Source organism: Chaetura pelagica, unplaced genomic scaffold, assembly GCF_000747805.2.
Source record: "Chaetura pelagica isolate M959 unplaced genomic scaffold, ChaPel_1.0 scaffold12, whole genome shotgun sequence".
Lineage (NCBI taxonomy): Eukaryota > Metazoa > Chordata > Aves > Apodiformes > Apodidae > Chaetura > Chaetura pelagica.
This window is the reverse complement of record NW_009952801.1, coordinates 5,419,836-5,439,250: the sequence shown is the minus strand read 5'-3', so window position 1 is coordinate 5,439,250 and position 19,415 is coordinate 5,419,836. Positions and strand designations below refer to the sequence as shown.

Below are 19,415 nucleotides of genomic sequence, written 5' to 3'. Positions count from 1 at the left end.
AGTAAAGCATTTGACACTGTCTGCCATGGCATCCTTGTAAATAAACTGAGGAAGTGTGGTCTTGATGATCAGGTAGTGAGGTGGATCATGAACTGGTTGAAAAGAAGTCAGAGAGTTGTGGTCAATGAGACAGAATCTAGTTGGAGGTGCGTGACTAGCGGAGTCCCTCAGGGGTCGGTACTGGGACCAGTACTATTCCATATTTTCATCAATGACCCGGATGAGGGAGCAGAATGTGCCTTCAGCAAGTTTGCTGATGACACTAAACTGAGAGGTGTGGCTGACACACCAGAAGGCTGTGCTGCCATTCAGAGAGACCTGGACAGGCTGGAGAGTTGGGCAGGGAGAGACTTGATGAAATTCAACAAGGGCAAGGGTAGAGTCTTGCATCTGGGGAAGAACAAGCCCAGGTACCAGTACAGGTTGGGGGCTGACCTGATGGAGGGCAGTGTAGGAGAAAGGGACCTGGGGGTCCTGGTGGACAGAAGGATGACCATGAGACAGCAATGTGCCCTTGTGGCCAAGAAGGCCAATGGCATCCTGGGGTGTATTAGAAAGGGTGTGGTTAGTAGGTCAAGGGAGGTTCTCCTTCCCCTCTATTCTGCCTTGGTGAGGCCACATCTGGAATACTGTGTCCAGTTCTGGGCCCCTCAGTTCAAGAAGGCCAGGAAACTACTTGAAAGAGTCCAGCGCAGGGCCACAGAGATGCTGAAGGGAGTGGAACATTTTCCTTATGAGGAAAGGCTGAGGGAGCTGGGTCTCTTTAGCTTGGAGATAAGGAAACTGAGAGGTGACCTCATCAATGTTTACAAATATGTAAAGGGTGAGTGTCAGGAGGACGGAGCCAGGCTTTTTTCAGTGATGTCCAATGATAGGACAAGGGGCAATGGATGCAAACTGGAGCATAGGAGGTTCCATGTAAGTATCAGGAAGAACTTTACTGTGAGAGTGACAGAGCACTGGAACAGGCTGCCCAGGGAGGTTGTGGAGTCTCCTTCACTGGAGACATTCAAAACCCGCTTGGACACGTTCCTCTGTGACGTGCTCTAGGTGATTCTGCTCTGGCAGGGGGGTTGGACTAGATGATCTTTCGAGATCCCTTCCAGCTCCCAGGATTCTGTGATTGCTGACAGAATAATTTTAGCAGTTCATGTGGATGACAGTTGAAGGTGTACATGACTTTTATTTTACTCAGACTATTAAGAAAGAAAAAATATGAGTAGATTTGGAAGTCTCTATGCAATGTAACAAGATCTAATGAATTCTGTCATTAAGTTTTCTGGCTTAATAGGTAGGGATGAGAAGTATAGGGTGGAATGAGTGTCATTAATGCCATGTGTCACAAGGAGTGTGTCTCTGAACTACATTCATTATACTCTTCAGCAATAACCCAAGATAATATGCTGTGACTTTAAAATATTATTCCATATTTAAAATAAATAAATGGTTCTTTTACATGGAAGTTTAATATTTTCTGAAGTGCATAGTCTAGTGATCTGGAGGGAAAAAGGAGCAGTTACTTTGCAATTTTAGGCTTAATCTCAAATTCAAGTGATGAAATGTCATTATTGGTCTAACAAATAAATGAGATATCATGAATATCAGTTTTTACAAATGGAAGAAGTTATATTCTTACCTATTTATGCTGTTGTCTTGGAGTAAGCTACTGTGATTCTACAAGCATCAATATTTAGCACTTTATTTATACACTTTTTTTCTTGACCGAATTTCTGAGGGAACTCAGAGTAGAGCTTTGATTTTACTGAATTTTCAAAGATAAATTATTTCTGCCTTTGGTAGTCAGAGCAATGACACATCTCCAGTTCTTTTGCCCATTGGCAAGGCTGCTGGGTGTGCAGAATGCTTTTTTCTGGACTGATAATGTTTTCACTAGTCCTTTATCAAGAATATATAAACAAATGTTCTCACTGTTAAATTTTGAAAGTGTGCAGTTAAAGCTGGAAGTGTTAGCCAACTACAGAGTTAAAAGTGTACTTATTTTGTGCCTCATTCATAGCTGATCCCTACTCTGGGCTTTAAATTATGTGCTTCTTTGTGTGACATGTGGAATGTGAGAGCTTGGTTTTAATAATTGTAGCTATATATATTCTGGCCTTATTATTATCTGAGAAATAGGTATGAATTCCAACGATGCTGACACAAGCTCACCATGAAACTTGGATTTTGCCCCTAAAATACTAGAGCTTAAAGTCATGGTAGAATCTAGCACCATTTTAAGTGAGAGTGTACTTGCTTGGGCAGCCTGCAGCATGCACAGATTATTTAGGTGGACACCTTTTAAAATAGCCTCAGCAAATGATGCACTTAATCCCTTTACTGTGCACCAGATCAGTCAGTTCTGACAACTACTTGAAATTTCCCCAAAACTAGACAGTGAGAGAAAAGTCTTATAACTATGTGGAAAGACTTGCTAACATGTAAAACACAGATACACATATATTGGTTAAAAGTATCTCTAAAAAATGAAGTACACCACTACAAAAAGGTATCTTACACTACATTTTCAAATTTTATGGAGTTATCACACTATCTTTTAGAAACACAAGAAGGAAAATAATAGGAGGACTGAAAAGTATGTTTTAAATGACTAAAGAATTAGCTAAACAAATCATTGTCTCGTATTAGTCACTGGGAACTATTAAAATGCTTTAAACTTCTGATCCCTAAAACTCATTACAGATGGTATGGCTGGGGGATAGAAACTTCCTTCAGCAGTTTGTAATTAAATTCAGTGTTGGGTGTCAGTATAAATGGAACAAGGTACAAAGGGAACTTGAAATAATTTTCCCAAGCACAGATCTCTGGGGATACCTGTATGCTCTTCCCTCTCTGTACTACTTACAAGGAAGTTTTAAATCCATAGAATTATTCAGCCATAAAAAATATTTTCCATTTCTTTTAAGGGGAAAGGTATTTCTGCTATTAACAGATGCTGAAACTTTATTTGTACAAATCATCATCCTTAATTTTGATTTCTACAGTTTACAGAAACTCTGTGAAGTAAACTAATTAAACTGTGGAGCACATAAGCCTTGGTAAAGGATTGAGCTGGTTGGTACCTCCTTGGAGATACCAGCCAGGTCCTGTAAGACCTACTGTGCTTGTGCAACATGCCTGCTGGATATGAGACCTGGCCAGGACAGTCATGTCCCTACCTTCCTTTGAAGTCGTTCCTACTTTTAAACTTAAAGTGTTATCTTGAAGTTAATACAACTTGGGCAACTAATATGCTATACTGAAAAGGTAGTGAATGTAAAATAAAATTTTAAAGAATGCAGTTCCATTTTGAAAATATTTAAGATGCTTAAGAAAACACCTGTATTTCTCTAGTATCCTGCTACTAAAAAATGAATAAATTAAAAGAAAAACTATGAAAGTTAGATTAGGTCTTGGAAAATAATACTGTTTGTTTTATATAAAAGTAGTGGAATTCAATAGTAATAGAAGCTAACTAAGAAAAACCTTTGTTAGTCTGTATGTTTTTGTTACATTTTTAAAACACACAAAGATGAGATACTAAAAACTGGCAACGTAATGTAGCACACCATGGAAAAAGTAGACTTTTTAAAATTATTATTATTTCTTCCTTTGCAGGTACACTTGGATATTTCAGCAAACATTTCTTTCCATATTGGAATGGAAGAACTAACTGGGATCAAGAAATTTGCAAGGGAAGTGAAAAAGAAAAATATTTTGGTTTATAGTCTCCTTATCCAACATAAGGTATGACATTTTTTTATGTGCAAAGTATCTTCCTTTGTGATTTGTATGATTAATGATAGACTCTTCATTTAAAATAAAATCAAAGGGAAATAAGTATGACATGAAGAAGAGATTTGGGGAAGATTCTTGCCTATTCTTGTTCAAAATTCAGAAGAGCCTGTAGTTATAGGCAAAAACGTAAGCATTTTGATTAGAGAGGATTAAATGGTAAACATTCTTTAGAAGCATGTGAAAATGTCGAGGCTCCTTGTTTTTCTTTTGCTTTTCTGCTTTGAAACTTGGTTTTTGCAGCATTAAAAAATAGTAAAAGTACATTTGATCAGTGATTCTGTAGAATTTTACATTCCTCATCCAAACAATGTTTGTATTCACCCATTTAGCCTAGGAAGTGTGTTCCACCAACAAGATAAGTGGACTACCTGGCCTCCAGTGCAGATACAGTCTTTGCAGCTTCTTAGCTTAGTCAATAGTGAAGGAAGAAGTAACTTGGATATTCGGTGGAAATTTTAATAAGGCAAAATAAATGTAATCTCAACGGATCTTATTTAGGTTAAGTTAGGTGTTTGGTTTTATGTATAATTGATTAAACATGACTGTATCTACATAACTTTTTATGGTTTACCAAAGACTTGATTTCTCCTCCAAATTCAGTGGCTTTATTGAGAGCTGTGTGTATGAATACCTATCAGTTTATGCTTTTACAGACTTCTGATGCCAACAGAATATGAATAATTCTACTATATGGCATTAGTTTATCTCTTTGTACAACATACAAGGGCATACAACTATTTTCAGTCTTCTTTCTGGCACTATCAAACCTCCCAGGGTAAATTCTGGCTTCCTTTGGTAAAAATAATTTTAGTAATTGTTGAAACATAGCTCTAAGAGGCACCTTATCATGGTAAAGAGTAACATTGCAAATAGTGCTTTAGTGTAAGTGCAGTTCTTTCCTTAAAAACTTCACTGGTTGTATTTATGATTTTATATGAAAAGGGATCAAATATACATATGTGTATAACAACAGTTAGTAAAGCTGACTGGGGAAAAAAGCAAAGCGTTCATAATTTTCAGTGGCTTTTTGTCACCATAGCAGCAGAATGCTTTATCATAGTAAATAGTAATAGGCATATATAACAATGTAAGATCTGAATGGAGAGTCTTTGCAGAATTGCAGCAGAATGCTTCCTCCATTTTTTAAAAGTAAAAATCTACAATGGTTATGTAGGATCACTGCAGGCAGAGCCATCATTTATTAGCATGGAGAAAGTACTATATATAGAGTAAGATACTTGGCAAAGTGAGTAAACTACTTCTAGCTATCTTGGCTCCAAAGCATGTCCTGTTGACAAGGACAGGAACAGAGTCCTGAGTTCTTGCTTGTCAGTGTTTTGAAAGATGAGTAACAAATAGGTTATACAGATCATGTCCATATATGTGCTATGTAAAGTTTTCTTTTGGCTACAGATGTACAAAGAACATAATTGTTTCTAGGTGAAGACCTATGGAAGGACTTCACATTTCAATCTAGAAATGATATAACACAAACTTATTACTGGTCTGGGAGAGAGTGAGGGGAGGGCACTGTGAACAATAGTGACTTGTTAAGTGAACAGACATCTTTAAAACAGGGGGTTGTTTGTTTTGTTTTAAATCAAACACCATGATTTGAGTCACCAAGGTATTTTACTTTTAGTACAACACATTAGCTAGTAGGTGAATCCGCAGGTGAATCCCATGCTTGAGGATGGAAAGGTGAATTTCTTACAGGCATGATGGGGGGTCCAGAGGAAGTGGAAACACAAAAAACACCTGCTGCTGTAATGCAGGATACTCAGCCTGTTGTCACAATTTCTTCTGCCAGTATCCAGTTTCCAGAATTCCTTGAAGTATAAGGGAAAAGGAATTTATTGAGTCATGTGACTGTTGCAATACTTAAATGAAATTAATTTACATTTAGAAGAGTGATGTGATCAAATGGGTGTGACGATATGTTGAAATAAAAAAATACGGGGAGGCACCTTTTAAGGTTCTGCAGGAAGTATGTTTCTTGCAATAAAGTGGTATTTGAGAGACAGAATTAGGGTTTTTTTGTGTTTTGGAAATTGAAGTGAAATGCTTTAGGTACCTTTTGACAGTACTGGAGGAGATATGAAGCCCCCCAAAAAAGTGTAAGTCTTGATTTTAATTTCTTAAGTGCAATGTTCATTTGGTATTAGAAAAATATATCAAGTTCTTCTATGAATTTTTGATGTGCCAAGAAGCTAATTGGGAAAGTTAAAAGCTTTAGTGTGCTTTATAAATTACCTGCTTTGTATCTTCTGTTTGCTCAAAATGAGTGCATGTTCACAGCTTGTACCCAAATAATTATTTCTCTCTAAACATCATGCATGGAATGCCAAGTTACTGCTATGGACACAATGATTGAATTCACTTCATAATAGCTCTTGTATACATCTTGAAAATATAGTTGATTTACAGAAATGGTTTATATATTCAAAATACAGAGAAGAAAAGAATATTCAGTAAATTCCGGAGTCTGAACCTGTGGAGTTATCTTCTGATGGTCTTTCAGACGAGTTGAAGGAAATAGCTGATAAGACAGGTTTATTAAAAATAGGGAGAGAAATCCAGCTTTTATGGAAGATATAATTGGCATGTGCTGGTGACATTGTAAGTAAAATTCCATCTGTTTTGGTTTAATGAGCACTTTATCTTGAAAGCAGCAATGACTGGTATGGTATTATTTTATATCAGAATAAGAGCCTCAAATGCACATGGTAAATGCATGATTTGTAGGTCTATGTTCTGAGCAGTGGTTTAATGCTGAACTTGGGCCTTGATCTCACAAATGCATGCATTATTATCTTTAAACATATCCTAGGTAGTTAATGGGTTTTTTTACTTGAATAGGACAGTAATTTAAAAAAAAATACTATGTCTCTATTTACTGCTCTTCTTCCTTTTAAAATAATGAAGCCTAGTGACTGAATTATAAGAGTCAACACACGTAAAAAGAAATATAGGCAGCATTTCCTAATATAGGAGTGCAAATTCCAAAGGGTGTAAAGATTGCAGTGATAAAACCTTGGTCTAGAAATTTCAGTAATCACTTGGTTACTTTACACAGAGAGTAAAATGGAACAATTACAATCGAAAAAAAAAGGATGCATGGATGGACACAGGAAGCTGCAGAAAGCTTTTAAATACAAAAGCACTACTAATGTATCTTGGTTATAGAACTAAATAAATTTTAAGCAATCCTACTTTAGAGATGCCCTGACAGAATGTCAGGTCAGAACAGCAAATATGTGTTAAGGCTTTCCAAGGCTAAGTTGGCCCCAAATACTTTTGAAACCACTAATGGATTAAGATAAAGGAACTAGTCACTGAGAGACAGAAAAATGATAGACCATAAACTTAGAAGAGACAAATGATGCAATAGAATAATTGGTATGAAGCGGCTTGAAACTAAAAGGATACTGAAGTGTGAGTAATTTCTTACACAGACATACTGGACATGTTTTTGTAGTCCGTAAGACTTCTTGAAGACAAGAAGCCCATCTGTGACATGCTTGGTGGCTCAAGAAATACTTAATGTCCCAAATATATTTTCTGGCTGGTGTGGTAAATCAAAAAGGTAAATATTTACAATTGATTTTTTATCAAAGATCCCTTAGAAATAGTGTTAGTTGTAGACATTAAGGCAGTGGTTCTCAAAAGAGGGATCACAAGCCCAAATGGGATCATCCAAGTGGCGATGCAGAAGGTGATTTTGCAACCAGAAGTGAGATAATGAGCCTGAAGAGCAAATGAAGTAAAATCATAGACCAAAAGTTTGATAACTTGTTGAAAACAAGTGAGCCATGCCCTGCATGACACCTGCATGCTTCTTAATTCATTTAATAATCAGCATAGAAGTGGTCAAATGATTGCAATCTGATTAGACTGATTGGGACACTGCCTGGAGACCTCTCTCCTCAAGATGACACACAGTTTTTTTCAGCTGCAATGACATAAAAGATTGTAATGAATATGTAAACATACATCTATTCATATAAGTCCTAAATGCCATGTAATTACTGTTTAGTATTTTCAAGAGCCAGTAACCGAACTTTTAAGTATCACAACTGAACAGAGTATTCACTCTTTCATCAAGGAAAATTGGGCAAATGAATAATGAGCCAGAGTGATCGTGCTTGCATGGAATGTGGGACAGAAGGGGAAACCAAACCCACTGTGAAACTTTCTATGTGAGTAACCTCATAAGAATCAGCATCTGTAAGCTGATAAATACAAAGGCGTAGCAAGTCATTCACCAATAAAACTACCTATTTTTATTTATAGAGGCTGCATGCTATTTAATCCTTATTTATTGCTACTGTCTGAGATCAGTCATGACTGCATGTTTTGCTGTGGGTAGACCAGACATGATGAAAAAGCTTTATAATCATGGACTTTTAAAATAAAATTACAAGTTAACTCTTGCTGGAATTTCAGTGAATAAAGATACAGAACTGGAGACTCTTACTAACTTGATACTCAATAAATGGAACATAAAGGTGATTCTTTTCATTTGGGAATGGCTCACATTGAGGATCGCTTATAAAGGAAAATATTCTGAATATCTTACATCTCCTTTTAATGCCCTGCCAAATGGTAATTTGTGTAATAAAAAGTTTATAGGTCATATATCAATTGCATGTATCAATTTTCAGATCTCAAACGATTTCAGTAATATTTAGCTTATCTTCATATTTTAATTTCTTAGTCAAGTGGAGATTATTTGAAGCAAATTAATTTCCTTTGGTGAAAAAGATTATACTTTCATGGAAAAGAATCATTGTGCTTCATCAGTATTTTTGCATACACAGACAATTACAAATAACTCTTAGACCCACCTACGTGGTTTTGTCTTTGATTTTGTTTTGAAATCTCCAAGAGCTCATCATTGATATATTTTACTGTATGAATGTGTGGAAATCTTAACAAGCTTTGTTCAAAAAGTATATGATCAAAAACCTTGGTCCATCTGGTTGATTTGATAATCAGAATTTTTGTTTGTCAGACTTGCTCACAGGAAAGCACATTTGCAGGAACTTCTGAAAATAGCACAGCTTTAAAATATAGATTTAGTCATACTCTTGTCGTGGTTTAGGACAACACAACAAAAGGAACAGCCACATGGCTGCTCACTCAACTGCCCCCGACACGCTCCATTTTTTTTTGTACAGTTCAAAGCAAGAAATTCAAAAGGTCACGCTTCTGGATCATTAGTCAAGTAAGAACTATATTAACTCCAAGTTTACCAAACATTGGTTAGACTTTACGCTTTGAGTCAGGAAAGGACATAAACACCTGAGTGATAAATTATTGAACATGAAGCCTGAATATCTCTCTTGCTTGAAATGCATTCCACTGTGGAAAGTGCAGCCACTTGCCTGTGCTGATTCTAACAGATATCCTGAAGCATGATACTGGATCATATTGATCAACAAATTGTGGTGTTAGTTCTTTTTTCAGGGTTTTCATGAGTCTATCTTGAATGCATGCATATGTGTGCTTATATTTGCTTGCTCATTTTCTCTCTCTTCCTCTCTGTGTTTCTCTCTCCCTTGCCTTTCCTTGTTTCCCCTCAAGTTTTCTTCCTCTCCTAGCCAAAACAGGTTATAAATTAGTGGAGTTATTACAACTGTGCAACTCTAGTAAAGACACTCAAATAAAAGCATTTCCACAAGCTAACTTCACAGTGCAGTCTTAAGAAAATGAGCTTTTTAGAAAATAATTGGTAGCCTTTGGGGTTTTCATTAAATAACTATATAGATTTATATCAGAGAAAGGTTGGAAAGTTGCTCAATTTGTCTCTGCTGTTATGGCTTCTAGGAGTTTAACAAGGAGTTTAAACTCAAGTGTAACATGAGGTTAATGTTTTATGCCTTTTACTCATGAACTTTTTAGACTTATTTCTGTTATTGATCTTATAATTGGAGAAATTAGAGTTCTCCAATCAGCTTGTCAGCGAAAGTGTTTATGGCATGTACACTTATCTTAAAAGTCACATCATTGTAAAATGGTCTTTAAACTTTCTTGTTTATAATCCAGTCCAGCCATGCTGGCAAAATTAGTCAATAAATATTGCTAGTTGTTTAATTTGTGGATATTTTATTTGTATAAAATATATTACTCTAAAATTGCTTTAGTATGGAGTGGAATTTTGGGGATCAAGTGGATTCAAAAGGTGAAATGCTGAGCTCTCCAAAGGAAAGGAAAATATCAAATATACAATACAGCAATTTATAAAAGTCTATATGTATTAATTATGCTAGATACTTTCATGTGATGGGACATAAACATTCAATTGGAACCATTTGCAAAAACAAATACTAGGAGCATCCAATCTGAGTTTCATCTTCCAATCTGTAAGTATGAGTTAGTCAGACTTTTTTTCCATCTTATGAAAGCTTTGATGTTGACCTGCTATCTCTTAGTGGAAACATATAAACACTTATGATGAAAGGATTTTGACACAAAATTTTGTTTGCAAACAAAATGCTTTTAACTTTTTTTTTTTTTCCCCATTACTACCTTGCCTGGCAGATAACTGTAAAGTCCATTGCATCTGTTTATGGACAGTTGCACTTTTGAATTATTAGTGCTGCTGTTCTCTACTTAAAGCTTGTACTCTACTGTCTAAGCTAGGCATCAAAAATGAGTCTTCTCACCTCTCTTTCATGCTATCCCTCATAGGCATCATTTAGCAGGTAACAAAATTACTCACTTACAGTACAGAGTAGATCTGTTTTCTCTGGCTTTTTTTCCAGTGCCATGTAAGTTTCACTTTCAACCATGTAACTTCCTCAGTTTGCAGCCATTTAAACACAGGAAGAAATCCCTATCAAGCTGTGCCTTGTTAGTCACTGGAACCATCCTGTGGTTTTTGCTGCAGTCCTGAAGGTGTCGTAGCTCCTAAAAGTTGTGCAGCAGAGGCGTGGCTGTCCAATCTATATTGGGAGTATTAATTTCAACTTTCCCCCTCTCCTGCTATTTACAAGCAGGAATCAAGCAATCCAGCCCCAGGCTGACTTCGGGGGATTTCTTTACAAGGGTTGGAAGCAATGCTTGAGGTTGCGGTATGAATTTGAGATACTAAGCCCCAAGTCTTATTTGTTGCTTATGTGAGATTGTTCACATGAAAGTCATCCATTATGGAACATACCCAGTTCTGAAGTATATAAATATAATATGTGATGTTACACTTTATGGCAAAATCCCTTTAATGTCAAGAATGAAGAATGCCCTTTACTCCCCAGCCTATGCAAAGCCTTCAGGTCCCAAGGAACTTTTAAAAATTACTTGGGAAGACAGAAATAAAGCATAGCAAACATTTGGATTAAAAATATCAGAAAAACTCTGACTTCTTTATTTAAATGAAAGATCATTCTCTCAGCATGACAGATAGAAACCGTAAGAAATTATAAACCTACTTTTGCTATGCTGATCTTCCTCACCACGTATTTTCTATTGTCTTCAAATGAGTCTGCTTCACTTTTTGATTTTGGATTTTAAGAAATGTGAATTAATCCAGCCCCCATTTACTTTATTCTATTATACTAGAGCTGTGTTTCTTGACTGCAATAAGATTTTTCCTGGAATGAAAGGTGATGGAGATTTCTTCATGTGTTAAGATGGCTGAAGTACATCTGGACATACCTGTCCTGATACATCCCATGTTAGAGTTTCTTTGTTGGTATGGGCTTTATTATGCTACTGTGTATAACTGTCAAAGATGGCCACAGTGTTTTTTACAGGGTTTTTTGGCTGTTAACAAAGAGAAGATCCAGCATGTGAATTTCCTCACACAAATTCAGGGGTTTAAAGTAGTTTCCCTGTAATAGCTGTGTCTTTCTTGAACACTGCCTGTGTGCGCTTTGAACATCCGTTGGCCCTACAGACTCTCTGTCAGACTTCCTGCTTCTGATGTGTATGAGGAAAGGTTTATTATTGCTTTTGATTCATTTTTCTAGCTCTCTTCAAAATCTTATTTGTTTGTTTGCTTTACCATGTTTTTATATTTACTAGGCCAAAATGCAAGCAGCATCTAATCCAGCCAACCACCAAGCAAGAGGACAAGCAAACAAATTTGCTTATAGCCAATAAATAGTTGTTGTTTCTCTTTGAGGGTAAGGCCAGAACAATCCCTAGAGTGTGTTTTACTCCTGGCATCTGGTTGCTGAGAGATATTTATGAGGACCAAATCTTGTGGCAACTTCATCTCACTAATGTTAAGTCTGTAAGCATTTCTACTGGTTTTCATCTAAATATATTTTGGAACATCTGGGTATGAAGATGTGTTCATATCTCAACAGAGTGCAAGATGCATGGCATCTGAAGTTAGATCAAACTCTACTGTGAAAATTATCTTAAAATAAGGAAATGCACAATTTGAGGATTAACAGAGGTAGAATGAGGTATTTTTATATTTTAAAAACTACTGTTATTCAGAGAAATAAGTAAATCATAGAAAACCTCCATGGTTAGTGATTTTCCTCTGAATTTTGTTATGAAGTAATTTTTGAAAGTAATTTTCCTGTTGTATGCTTGGATTAAAAAAAAAGGTGGAAAATGTTGCCCTTATAGAATTTCCCACAGTCGCAGTCTGAACAAATTATATTTGATTTTAAAATATTTTTTGAGCTGTTGTTTTCCTAGGCTAGTTTTTGTCTGTATTCCAAACCTTACAGTGTAATTTCCCACCGGCTCAGAAAAGTCATACTTTCTATTGAGAGGCAGAACGCATTACTTCACATTGTGTTTAAATAAATCTGCTTGATTTATAACTGTTTTGATATCTGAAGTTTCCACCAAGCAGAATCTTTTAAAACATGGGATTGTTTACATTTGACTTTGATTCAACCTGTGTGGTACTGGCAGCAGCATGAATGCTTATTTTTGGCAGAGTGTCTGCCTTCAACATTTTCCCTGACTCAGTTTTTCCATTCTTATGCAGATACATGCTCAAGTATCTCTCACTTGTGTATTTGATTCCAGTGTTCTGTGCCTAAATTTATCAGACCAGGTGTTGAATTTTGTAGGCAATTTTTTTTAGCAAAACATCTGAGAGAGATAGTTTATGATCTCTACATAAATGAAAGCAGTAAAATGAAGAATGCTTTGTAAGCCTGACTATGCACAAACTTTTATGTCCACTCACTCTCTGAGCTGTGCAATTTTAAAAGTGTCTCCCTGTCCAGTGAGATCTTTCATTATCCAAAATTACATTAAAAGGCTTCCGACCTTTCCTTTTACTAGATCAGGTACCAGTTCCATAGTGCAGATTTTGATGTTTGTCCTCAAAGCATGCTGTGCTTGCAGTGTTCAAGGCACAAAGATTCGTCAGTGGAATTATGGCATAGCTATCAGAAAGAGCTCATGGAGTTCGTCAACCAAAATTGTTGATGTTGGCAAAAGGGACTGCATGTGCCATTTCCTCTCAAGTCAAGAGTAACTGTCCTCCCTCTTTTGATCCTGCTGGTAGAGGAGAGGGTGTGTTCCTTCTGTGAAAGGTAAATGACTTCTTTCAAGGACCACCCTCTCTGGATCAAGGTGAAGCTCCATACTTGTGCTGTCTTCTGCTCATGTGCACCTTTTCCTTGTTTTGCTGATACAAAATTTTAGTTAAAATATTTTCCATCTTTCTCTGTTAGATGTATATGTGATAAAACTTTTTGAGGTTTAAGTCCTTGTTATGAAAGGTATAGGACAACTGGTCAAAACAAGATGCAGTTACCCAGAGTACAGGTGAAACGTCCTGAATTCTGTTTCTAAAAGTATTGACAGTAGCTGAGGGACTCTGCCTATAGTTCTTTGTGATTGGGCAGAGGAAAAACTGAACCAAATATATTGATGTTTCAGAGCTTGCGTTTATTTCTTGAATTTTTAAAACCATCCATAAAATGCTCCAGGTGCTTGTGTTAGACAGAAATGTTAAGTCTTATTTTGCTTCCTGATGAGTCAGTAACACGCTGAAATGATTGCAGCCTAAAAAAATTATATTCCTGCAAAGAGATTGAAATATTGAGGTTCAAAGAGATTCATACTTCTGCAAATAAACCTTGCTGATTTTAATTTTTCAGAACCTACTCAATTGTGGTTGTATGAAGGACCTAGTTATCAGAAAATTTGGATGGAAACAGTTCCCAGTTAAAATTTTGAATTCAGAGTGTTCTCAAATTACATGAGCAGAGCATACCATTTTTGTTCTAGATAAAATGTTTTATGCTAAAAACATTGTTTAAACATTGTTACCCATCAGGACATCAAAAATTCTTAATATTATTAGAATCCCATTAAGAAATGGGGCTAGATATTTTAGGATAGGAAAGGATTTTGTGACATGTTTGCTTCCACAGTGCTGGTTCATTTTGTTACACTGTCCTGCAAATGCACCTTCAGGGGAAGCTTAGTGTGCCAGTGGATACCTTATCACATGCACATTTTCAGGAACACAAAGGATGGTAAACCAGATTAGTAATGCTTTATGTATAATCTAGTAAATTTGTGTACAGGTGTTTGTTTCATCCCACAGGAGAGGGTGAAGTAAAGGAAACTCAACAGAGCATGGTTCTAGGCTGGTCATCATGGGAGACCTGTGTAAGGTTGTGGGTTGCTTCTAATATTCCACATTTAGTCTCTGTCCAGACAGGTTTGGTCTGACAGAAACTATGCCACCTTCTGCATGCATGAAAGAAGTAGATCAGTTTATGATTACTCTGGTAATTGATGTGCTCAGAGTTGAAGTGTGTAACTGATACCTGCTTAGTTTTGAACTGAGAAGAAATTTCCAGCAGCTTTAAAACTGCCTTAAAACTAACATTTCTGCAATAGGACTTAACTGTTAAATTGTTATCAAGAGTTTACTGGTGAAAACATGCTTCTGAGAAGCAACCTCTGCTTGGTACTAGTTATGTGCCTGATCTGAAGAAGAATTTTTTCAGTGCCTTTATATATCTGACTTGGGCATTTTAAAGATAGTTTGCCCTGACATGTTTAATGATACAGTGTAGCTCAAGAGTAAATTTTAAGCCCTTCTCATAAAACCACACCAAATCCTTGTTTAAAAGTTATATTAAAATTGACGGTACTGCTTTTATGCCCTCTACATTATTCCCATGAAAACAGTTTTAACTAGGATATCTCTAGAAGAAATAGCACAGAGAGTTAATTTTTATGGAATAATATGTCATCTGCATTACCTGTTTTAAATATTTTTGAGAGGATATGAGTCTGCTTTGTTTTAAAAAGCCTCAGAATGTTTTGGGGTGGATTACTGTGCTCTTTAGGAACTTCTGAAGTTACATTAAGCATGTTTTTGTGTTAAGATTCCACTTACTAAAGTTTACTCCAGAACCAGTTTTGAGTATTTACCTGCGTTATTAAATAACAGGTAACTATGCATTTATTAAATCCAGTTGTTGTAAGATTTTGCTGATTAACTTACTAGTAACTCTTCCTGGCATCTCAAAGGAAGAGAATGCCAATGTCATAATAGTTTTACAAGTTTTGCATAGATTCTGCAAAAAATACAGTCTTTGGGAACGGTAACAGTTTTGGTTGTCTGTAGGTGTAGCCTCTTAGCTTTTTAACATCACCTGGAAGCTGATGTGACTTGATATTTGGCTGTTCTTTTCCCTTGATGATTGAACAAAATACATTTTACCACCTAGAATCATGCTACAAACGTTAATTGTGGTTTTCTAAAGCTTACTGAGCTCAGATAATTTCATCATTTGCTTAGATGCCATCTTTCTCTGACTGGTCAAAGTTTTGCTACAAGATACCTTGCCACCCCACTTTTGCATGCATGAATTGGAAAACATGGCTTTCTATCACTTGGATAAATTAATTTTCTGAAACAATATGATCTCTTTGCTGAAATAGTTCATACTAATAATAAGAATGGGGGAAAAAAATCAGCAGTGTGAAAAAGTAGATCCTGAAAGTTTCTAATTATTCTAATAGTTTGGTTTTTTTATACTCAGGTTGTGTGTCAGACATACCAATAGCAAAGGCATGCCAGCTTTAACAAGGTGGTAGTTCTGTCAGCTGTAGTGATGCTTTTGTTGTTTACAGGGCTTGTATGTCTAATGGAGGAGCAAGTATGGTTTTGTGTGCCAGCAGATCCTTGCATATCTGTCTGTAAGAGCTTGAAACTGGTCTGCTTCTATAAAAGAGACAGATTTGAGTATTCAGAGCTGAACAACAAAATCCATGGCTACTAATGTTTCTTCTTCTTCATATATGGAAAATTAGGAATTAGACAGAAAAAATTATTGTCCAGACTCCTCCACTCTACATGCAGGATAATTCCTTTAAGCAAACATTATTTTATTTTATTTTATTTTATTTTATTTTAATCTGGGTGCTGCACTAGCAGAACTGACAGTCGATTCACCCACTGGGAGTGTGACAGCAGTACCCAGCACAAGCCTCTGCATGTCACATTAATAGTATTAAAGAAGCCCACACTCCATTAGCACCTATGATATTAGTCACAAATGCTGTAACATCAAACAGATCAACTGTTGTATAAAAGGATCCAATACACCCTGAAGGTTTTAGTCTTGCCTTTAAATGCACACAGTTTTTTTCATATTTTGCCTTTTTTGTAATTGCTTGAGCTGTGGTGATAGATTCATACGAACAAGCACCTGCAGCTTGAAATTTTGTACTCATTGATTACATTTTTTTTTTGTGAAGCAAATGAGCTTGTCTTCTGTATGTTTTTCTGAGAGAAGAAACAACTATTCAGAAGAGTTGACACTACAGTGGAAATGGAAATTTTGTTGTTAAGGAAGCAAAAACTCCCTGGAGGGTGGTCAGATACTGAGTTTAACTTTAGCAGGGAAGATTAAACACCAACATTATTTTATTTTATTTTATTTTATTTTATTTTATTTTATTTTATTTTATTTTATTTTATTTTATTTTATTTTATTTTATTTTATTCTTTGTTGGTTTTAGTACCTTTATCCATCTCGAATAGGTGACTTGGTGTAGTTCATCTGAAACACATTATTTGCTTTCTATACCAATCCATTTCAGCTTTTCACTGCTTGGCAAAAAATGCTATGTAATTAATTCTGGATATTTTTCATCCTCTAATTCTTTCTGGTATTAATTAGGCTGTTCTCCCCTTCTATTCAGCAAATACATATTTTATACTAATTAATATTACAGCATTACCAGAAACTGCTTGGAGGCTCACTGGCTCAGTGCCTAATTACCTCCTGCATATGCTTGGTTAAGTGGGACATGAGCAATATCTTTTCAAACACAGAGACATACAGAAATGTGCAGGGTTATTATTGAAAAAAGACTTTTTTCCCCTTCCAGTAAGTCAAGATCCCACTTCATTTTGCCTTTTGAAAAGTATGTTTACTCTTACCTCAGATCAAAGGCCATCACTACAACATGGCAGGACTATAACAAAAAAATGGAACAGGAAATTTATTTTAAACTAAAGAGTTTTTCCTAAAATAAGTAATATCACTGGTGAAACTGTCAAAGTGTTTTTTCAGAGGTTCTCTAGCAATATTTCTTATTTGATATGGATACTGGAATATGTGCAAGGAATTAACCAGAATGCTTGTGTGAGTGTTTCAAACTGGAGGTGGTTACCCACATGCTGTAAATATGCAAGACCTGCAATAAGAAGTGTTTTCTAGAAGCAGTGTTTAAGATAGTACTTGCCAGGATAATTAGGTATGTGAAAGATCAGATTCATTTGGGAGGGGAGCATTGGGCAGAATAGCTGAGAGAGTGCTAATTTATAACATGAGTTTTATCACTAGGTACTTTAGTGTTAATTAATCTTGCATAGTACACTGCTATGATATTGATCAAATGGACTCTCTTAGTTACTATGATTTTATCATTGGTAGTAGCACGATTACTATTTCTACAAGCTTTAGTTGGTATCCTTACACATTGTGTTTAGACTAAATTTATGTTATCTCTAGGATTTAACTTATTTTGGTAACCAAGGAAAGTACAAGATTAAAGTAAAACTGACCAGAAGCTTTCTCACTTAAACATAGGATGCTTTTGTTAGCTAAGATTAGGAAAAACACTCTTGTCTATGCAAAAATATGGTTCTACAATTAAGAAAGGAATGTTGTTTTATGAAAAATGAGAAAAATAGGATTTTTATGTTCATTAGGCATACTTTCTTTCATATACAGCAGATTACCACCACTTCCTATGCAGCCACTATGAAGTGTCCTAGCTTTCTATCTTCTGTTCCTTTGTAGGGATGGTTTTTAGAGACTTCTGATGGACACTGAGCCATGAGCAAAGCTGGAAAATACAGTAAACTAATAAAATTTTCTTTTAAATTCTTCTTTCCTGTTTTTCTTTAATGAGGAAAGTAAGCTGCATGTGGTAGGGAGGGTCAACTCAATATCAGGAATATCTTTTCCTCTAAGCATTAATGCACCTGCTTAGTGCTGTTGTACATTGTGTGATAGTTGAGAACGGGGCAGAATGATTTTCATGTGCTCACAGTCGCTCTCAGTTTGTGCACCTGTTGTTAAGAAGACAGGATAAGGAGTGAACAGAGATTTTAATTGTAGGGGGAGGAAAAAGGCACATGAGGGAACAAGGCAGGGGACAGAAGAAAAAGGCTGGGATCAGGGCAGCTGCAATGAACTTGAGTTTTTCATGGCACAGGTGAGAGGAGATCGTGGGGTCCGCAGTCATTCTGCCAGCCCTAGTAGTCTGCAGCACTTGTCAGTGTGGTATCTAGTGGGTCAGTGGGTGAAAAAGTGAGTAAACATATGGTATTAAAAACATATAAAAATCATATGTCATTTGCTTTCTGCAAAAGTATCCTGAAATAGGCTGCACAGGCAGAGTTTACTTATTGGAGTTCTGACATTTAAGTGAATCTTTGTATTTCAAAACAGAAAATTGATATAGTGAACAGTATATTTCCTCTCTATTTTCTCAAAAAATGATCAAATGTAAAATTAATTATGAGCTGGCTCAATTGAATGTAGACGACCGCCCACAACTCTTCCACTGAGAACAGGAAAGGCATTGCAATATCCATATTAACTCTGAAGGAGAGAAGTCTCTTCTACCCCTGCTGACAGAATTTGGAAACTTTATCAATAAGTACTTCATAAATATAGATAAAAATACTGCTAACATTTTTAATTTTTGCAGAAGATCTAAAGCATTTAAATTTAAATTTGCAGTTCAGATGATGTATCCCCACTTGGCAACTGTAAAATAGGCCTTCTTTTTAATATTCACTCCAGGGATATAGTGAGCAAAATAAGATTAAAGATATGGTTTTAAAATAAGATAGGAGATTTCTGAGGGTTGTGCTTTGTAGGCATGTTTGGAAGTATTTGCTCTCATCTACTGAGACAGTGTTTTGCTACATATGAAAGACATCTTAAAGATGTGATTTAGGACAATGAATGTGCATTTTATATCAACATGTTTTATCCAGTAAAGACAAAGTATTATCTTGAATTGATTAATTTATTATCATTACAATAATATAAATAATAGGAAAGGTACAGTACGGGGGGAGAAAACCAGAAGGATTAATCACTGCAGTCCAGAGGTGAATTATTTAATCAACCAATCCAGTTTTATTAACACGG

The 19,415-nt window shown here is 35.9% G+C and overlaps 1 protein-coding gene across 1 annotated transcript in view; it reads left to right on the top strand.

Annotated features, from left to right (window-relative positions):
• Positions 1-19,415, top strand: part of ISPD (isoprenoid synthase domain containing) — a 101,464-nt gene that overhangs the window by 55,627 nt on the left and 26,422 nt on the right. The window contains exon 8 of the mRNA XM_009994939.1: positions 3,616-3,744. Coding sequence (XP_009993241.1) covers positions 3,616-3,744 — 129 coding nt within the window. The remainder of the gene's footprint in view (positions 1-3,615; positions 3,745-19,415) is intronic.